General features: G+C 44.6%; 1 protein-coding gene across 5 annotated transcripts in view; it reads right to left on the minus strand.

Annotated features, from left to right (window-relative positions):
- hm13 (histocompatibility (minor) 13) overlaps positions 1 to 7,102 on the minus strand; it is a 20,473-nt gene that overhangs the window by 5,978 nt on the left and 7,393 nt on the right. For all 5 annotated transcript variants that reach the window (XM_019887751.1, XM_019887750.1, XM_019887752.1 and 2 more), the window contains 9 exons: positions 4,385 to 4,483; positions 3,315 to 3,397; positions 3,136 to 3,224; positions 2,972 to 3,057; positions 2,748 to 2,873; positions 2,619 to 2,676; positions 2,343 to 2,463; positions 1,580 to 1,682; positions 1,412 to 1,497 (listed from right to left, as the gene is read on the minus strand). In XM_019887751.1, coding sequence (XP_019743310.1) covers positions 1,412 to 1,497; positions 1,580 to 1,682; positions 2,343 to 2,463; positions 2,619 to 2,676; positions 2,748 to 2,873; positions 2,972 to 3,057; positions 3,136 to 3,224; positions 3,315 to 3,397; positions 4,385 to 4,483 — 851 coding nt within the window. The remainder of the gene's footprint in view (positions 1 to 1,411; positions 1,498 to 1,579; positions 1,683 to 2,342; positions 2,464 to 2,618; positions 2,677 to 2,747; positions 2,874 to 2,971; positions 3,058 to 3,135; positions 3,225 to 3,314; positions 3,398 to 4,384; positions 4,484 to 7,102) is intronic.

The raw sequence follows: 7,102 nt of genomic DNA on the forward strand, positions 1-7,102 counted from the left end.
AGCAAAAGGACTCCAAATCCCAACGGCCAAACCCGAAAGTGAAGTGCCGGCATTATTGACTCCAGCTGTAACGCAAATTACTTGGTTCAAACAAACATTTGACGACTGTGCAAAAATAACTACATAAAAGACACCACTGTTACAGAAAGACTTTACACGCTATTTAAACTGCCGATCGCGAACGGAACAAACCGTGATTGAAACTAACTGTGATGCCGCTCTTTATTCGTTGCGCTAACTGTCTCCTGTCAGTGGCAGACCCGCCCCTTTTAAAGCGCTAGCTTAATCCATCAATATGCGTTTCGCCGGATGGAATTTGTTTGATTCCTTCGTGGTTTTTGCCATCCTCGGTCCCACTTTATATCTGTGGACAAGGGATTCGAGGCTCTAATCCCTCATTGTGTCCGAGGACCGGCAACCCGAGGCCAAGGTCAAGGCCAAGGACTTGACTCCCAAGGCCAAGGCCAAGGCCAAGGAATTGACTCCCAAGGCCAAGGCCAAGGACCAAGGACCGACCTTCGGTCCTCGAGCCGGTCCTCGAGGCCAAGGACCGGCTCGAGGAACACATCCCTGATTTTATGTTTGCTTAAAATGAAGAAGTTAAAGATCAGCCCTTCACAACAAATATAAAACATTTAGGATAGAAAATGGCTGTTCGCCTGTTTGACAAAACTGCAATAGTGTATTCCAGAGCAAAACTGGAACGAGGCTGTCATCACACTACTTTCAATCAGATATTGATAACGACTTTGTATCGATCTCCCCACCACTACTGCAGACAGGAGGAAGAGAAAGACGAAGACAGGAAGTGGATGCAGTGCAGAAATGAGGAAGAATAATCGATAGATGAAGTCAAAGGAGGACAAGAAAGGCAGGATGTGGACGCAGACAACGCGATGGAAGACAGGAAGTGACTGCAAACAGTGCGGAGGAAGACGAAGACAGGAAGTGGATAAATACAGCAAAGAAGATGAAAACATGGGCAGTGAAAGCACAAAAGGAGGAAGAGGATAGCGATGAAGACAGGGAGTGAATCCAGACGATGAGGAAAATGAAGAGATGAAAAGTGGATGCGGACAGAAGAGGAAGAAGACAGGAAGTGGAAGCAGACAGAAGAAAGCAAAGAGACAGCATGTGGATGCAGACAAGCAAGGAGAAAAATGAAAACACACAGGGGATGAAGAGGAATTCACAGGGAGTGGATGCAGACAGAGGAGGTAGATAAAGACACAGAAATGTCGGCAGATAGAGAGAGACGAGGAAGAGGAATGCACAGGACATGGATGCAGACCGACAAGAGGAAGATGGCGTCTGAGCCTCGAATAAGACGATTGGCTGTGTTCAACGAAAGGCGTTGCCGTAACGGCAGCGGCGGCACGGATCGTAAGACCTTCTTGCCCTGGCTACTCACCTGAACATCTCGGTAAGTTCTCCTTTGAAGAGTGCCACCACAACGGGGAAGCCCACACAGGCAGGCACTAGATAAAGTAGAGCGGGCTGACCAGGACACAAACGCATGTTAGTGAGTCTGAGGGGCGGGGACGGGCAGAGAGAACTTGAGTGACCTTAAACGGCTCACCTGTGCATGTTTGAAGGTGTGCATAACGAAGATGGTGAGGCCCAGTCCGAAGATGTAGGCCAGGAAGCTGGAGCAGAAATATGTCCTGCTGTTCTTCTTCAGGCTGCAGACAAAGAACAATAAAAAGTAGTAGAAGAAGAAGGAGAGAAATGATCGGCAGAACAAGTATAATCATACAAAAAGAACAAGTGGAAGGATTAGAGCAAGTAGATGAAAAACAAATCAGAGAGGTAAGGGAACAGATGGAAGAAACGGGAGTAAAAAAACAGAAGTAGAAGGAGTGCACAAGAACAAGTAGTAAAACAAGAAGTAGAATAAGGATAAGAAGAAAATGTCAAAACAAGTAGAAGTAGAATAAGTAGATTCATGAAAAGAGGAAAAACAAGTGGAAAGAGGGCCATGTCGCAGAAGAACACGTAAATTTAAAATAAGTAAAGGTCGGAGAGCAGACAGGGAGCGAGTCGAAAGCAAAGGACAGACAAGAAGAAGTCCACATTTACAGTCGTTACACGCATATGACGTACGATAAACAGAAGCAGAGAACCAAAAATAAGTACAACAAGAAGGATAAGCACAAGAACAAGTACAAGTAGAGAAACAAATACAAGTCAAATAAGTGGCAAAAGAACCGGTGGAAGAATGACCAGGAGTAGCAAGAGGAAGGATGAATACAACAAGAAGAATAGCAATGAGAAGAAAAATGAGAAAAGAGCACAAAAAAAAAAAAGTACAAGACATATCATATATCAGTCTGCAGGCTTACCTGACGTCAAACCGCAGCAGCAGCGCAATGAAGATACCCGGGATCACAATGTCACCGAGACCCAGCATCGCAAAGTTGCTGGCATCCAGACCTTTCTCCAATAAGTCTTGAGGAAAAACCACTGGCAGGGAGAGACAGTGAGGACGTCAAGACGTCAATCTCGGTCTCTTTGAGTAAAAATCCCATTGGAGGCGTTCCAACAAATTGGACCAACTGAGTAACGTCCATGCATGTGATGAGAAAAAAGTCTTGTTATCAAACACAACCGATACTCACATTTAATTGGCGCCTCAAAAGACTTGGCGACGGTCACCATGACGTTGGTACCAAACACCTGAAAAACATCAAGAGTGAGCGTCAGCACCAATATTACGTTTATTCATTTTAGGTGAGGTCGGCTCTTACCCAGAAGATATCGTAGACAAACAGTCCACCTAGCAGGATGCATCCAGTACTGACATTGTTCAGGTGCAGAAGTTCCACCCCGTTGAGGGCAAACGCCAGGCCAAAGAGATTGTTTGCGATCCAATGCTGTGCGGCCACAACAACGTCGGTGTGTTATTGGCCGCTTCGATGTAAAAGACGATTGGATTCGAATGTCTTATCACGCCGACCGCAACGTGCAATACCTTTTTGAGAATGTACCAGACGCCAACCACGCCGCTGGCAAGCAGACACACCAGGTTGTTGGTGTCAAACTCGTAGTTAATAATCTCTAAAGAGACAAAACAAAATTTGACAATCGGCGCGTTCAGGCAAGGGGACAAGGAGGAACACGTTTTCTTGGACCCACCTTCTTTGTTCTCCCCAGTGCCCTGCGTGAAGAGCAGCTGATACTGCTTGTTTGGCACAGAAGAGGGAATGACTCTGGACAGAAGAGGACTTTTGGAAATCAAGAAGAAGACGAAGATGGGTTAACCCATGTTAGCCTCCAACCGGGCGCCACTCAATGTGCAAAGCTGTGCGAATTACCTTATCGTGTGGGACAGCGCCAGCACGCCAAGCACAAAGAAGTAGACCGACAGCAGCAGGTTTATGTATGCTTGAGAAAACACCTGCAATAGCACCGCACCAAACGTTATGTTAAACATGCTGCATCCCTTAGCTGCTAAACACGCTGACAGTGTCGTGAGATTCACCAGCTAATATGTAACCGCAAGTTTGCTGCTAAGTACGTGCTATTGTTGACTGCTACGTTCAACAGCTAGTGCCACTAAATTCACTCATCTCGTCACCAGTTGAATGCTTCCTTGCCTTGAGTAGAGACTTGCACCCCTGTAAATCACAGTTACTCTCTAATTTCTAAGGACTTCTGAGTATTGTGGCAGAGCAGGTTATTGTGTATATTATTTGCACCATTTAAAATCAACCAGGTCATAAAATTTCAGCGTGTTCACCGTATTTTCTGCACGATAAGGCGTTTCGGAGTATATGGCGCACCTTCAATGAATGGCCTATTTTAAAACTGGTTTCATGTATAGGGCGCACCGCATTATAACGCGCATAGAATAGAAGCAACAATCATGGCTGTGGTTATGTTATGTAGCCACTAGATGGCGCTACGCTAAAGGAATACAATGTAATACAGGTTGATTAATGTAGCGCTTTCACAACCGCTGCAGCTCAACAAAGCGCTTTAAAGAACATTTAAAATACTACATCCAAGAAATCTGAATATTGATCCATATGTAAGGCGCATCGGATTATAAGGTGCGCTGTCTGATTTTGAGAAAATTTAATGCTTTTAGGTGTGCCTTACAGTGCGGAAAATATGTTAGTTGGATAAATATGCATATGTTGGTTCAGCGTATTTTGATGGATTAACAATTCAAATTGCTGTTTTTTTGTCATTTGAAAACAGGGAGAGTATTTGTTTGATCGGCGGCTCCCCATATTTCCACACAAGCAGTCAGGCGTGGTCATCCTAATGAACAATAAATGTGTATGTCTTCAGTTCTACCACTAGATGCCAAGTGTTTCTTAGCCATTTACAATCCAATGAATACTTTGAGTCAAGTGTAAGGAAGAACTTGCAAGATGACCTTGAAGAAAAGGTAGAGTCCAAAGAGAGTACAACTGGCAATGATTGGGAATCTGGCAGCATCCCGGCTGGTGATGGTCTCCGGCATGTCCGAAGTGTTCTGCAGACAGCAGCAGGGGTACTTTTAACACTTCCAGTTAGTTTTGTTCGTCAAACCTTTGAATGTGATGAACCACGTATGTCTGCTGCAACTCTTCTCCAAAGGACCCAGACATCAAGAAAGACACAATCATAGGTAAATAAACATGAATCTTTATATGACTGAGAAAAGTGAAAACGAGCAGGCAGCAGAGTTGAGCTCTGCACAAAAGGTTGGGGATATTTGGCTTTCCGGTGAAATTAATTTCTCGAAACTTTTGAATGCACGCGACCAACCGTTCCATGTCTCAGTGCTTTTGGCTCAGTTGAGAGCTGAATTCACAACAGGTGTTTGAGTCATGAACATTTCCAAGGATGTCTTCGTCGAGTCCTTTCTGAGACTCTTACAGTCACTCAGAAACCTGCTAATGACTCTGAAACTCGAAGCTCAGTGGCAATTTCCCTCTGAAAACCTTCATTCCAAAGCCTCGCGATGGCAAAGTGCTGTTGATTGGTTGTTGTGAAGTGTCATCTTGGGCTCACGAGGTGAAAAGATGAACAGCATGATGAAAAGGACTGCTGAATACAAATTTGAAGTCAACCAGAATTTTTGGGGGGAGGATGGTGCATAGATCAAACAGCTTCTTGTTTGAGATTATTGAAAAAAGATCAGCAAAAACCTTGACCAGTTTGACATTTGCATTCAAAATGTTTAAAAACATCAAATTAGGTTCATCTGCACAGGTTGGAGTGCATTTTAGGTGCAACTTTTACCCGAATTTATTTAATATGTCATTGAAAGAAATCTTACCCAAAAGTGCAACTTTTTGTGAGCAGTGTATTCTAACTGAACCCATTCTGTCTTCTAGTTTGCTGATTTGCAATGTGTTTTTTTAATTATACAAATAAAACCCATCCATCCATCCATTTTCCGATCCGCTTTATCCTCACAAGGGTCATGGGGGGTGCTGGAGCCTATCCCAGCTGACTTCAGGCAGTAGGCTGGGGACACCCTGAACCGGTTGCCAGCCAATCGCAAGGCACACACAGATGAACAACCATCCACGCTCACACTCACACCTAGGGACAATTTGGAGTGCTCAATCAGCCTGCCATGCATGTTTTTGGAATGTAGGAGGAAACCGAAGTACTCTGAGAAAACCCACGCAGGCCCGGGGAGAACATGCAAACTCCATCCACACAGGGAGGCCGGAGCTGGAATTGAACCCTACACCTCTGCTCTGTGAGGTTGACGCGCTAACCACTGGCCCACCAGGCCACCCCAAATTTCAATATGAATAGCACACACATATAGGGGTATGAATTACCGGTAACTTATTCCTGCATAAACACACTTAAGGTTAGAAGTCTACGAATTAAAACACAATCCCGCCACTAGTTTAACCATTCCTAGCAGCAGCAATAAAAGCTCAATAACAGTTATAAAAAATACATACTGAATTGAGATTTAAAACCCTTAGTATATCTCTGCAGCTCTTCTTCAGGTTATTGTGAAATATTTGCAACTCGTGTTGGGTCATCTTTTCGGTTCTTTGCTAAAAGCTGAGAAGTATTTAAAATCTGACTGAATGAATGAAAAGACAGTATTCCCTCACTTTCAGCAGATGATACATTCCATCACTCCCCCCGATGGGAGAATTTCCACAAAGTAGAGGCCGACATTTTTTAAAATTATTTATACCTCAATTAATGGAGGGCTTATTTAATAACTTATTGAAGGTAACCAACTCACAGGGGGGGAAGCCCAAATGGTGTGAGATCAAGCGAATGGCGAGTCCATTCCACAGGACCACGATGACCAATCTATGGATCCCTGAACTGCTCATCCGGGAGCATTCAAACCTCACACAAATAATATGCAGGGGCACCCTCTTGTTGGAAAATGACTTGCTGCACGTTACCTACAACTGACAGTAATTCGTCATCATTTTAGTCACACGGTGCTGAGCAGTCAGGACAGAGATGCAGGTACTTATTTGACCACATTCCTCTTCTGTGGTTATTGCAATTTCTTTCTATAAATGACAAGGTAACACACATGCTTAAATGGTCATTGAGCCTTAAAAGACTTTGGAGGCACACTTCTGGTTAAATTCCAAATTGTTGCACCTGACTGTTATCAAAGTGCACTTGACAAGTGACTGCCCTTTGTCAACCTGATACTTTCTGTTCATGAGATGCATCACATCGACATTAGGCGTAGAAAAAAAAAGTAGTGTGTTTCCGGTAACCCGACCGACCGAGCATTTCTCCGTCGAAAAAAAACTTTACGGTTGGCATTTTTTTCAAACAACCCTCTACATTTTTGTGTAGAGGGTTTACATCGGTGCAAACTCTCGCGATATTCACGTTGAGCGCGCCGTCGTTTGCCCTGTCGTCTGTCAACGACATTGAAACATGGCGGCGGCCGCGATCTCCGATGACAGTTTAAACCGCGTTTTCTGTGTTACAGTCGCATGCTCGCGACGAAGAAAATAGCATCCATTGATGTATCGAAAAAATTCAGCGAACTATTTGATGAACACCACGGGCCGAGTAAAAACCGAGAGCGGAGGAGGGTGGAGGAGGGCGGAGGGGGAGGCGGCGGCGCCCCCCCCCCCCCCCCCCCCGCACCGTCTCG

The sequence above is a fragment of the Hippocampus comes genome, unplaced genomic scaffold (assembly GCF_001891065.2).
Source record: "Hippocampus comes isolate QL1 unplaced genomic scaffold, H_comes_QL1_v1.1 scaffold245, whole genome shotgun sequence".
Classification (NCBI taxonomy): Eukaryota; Metazoa; Chordata; class Actinopteri; order Syngnathiformes; family Syngnathidae; genus Hippocampus; species Hippocampus comes.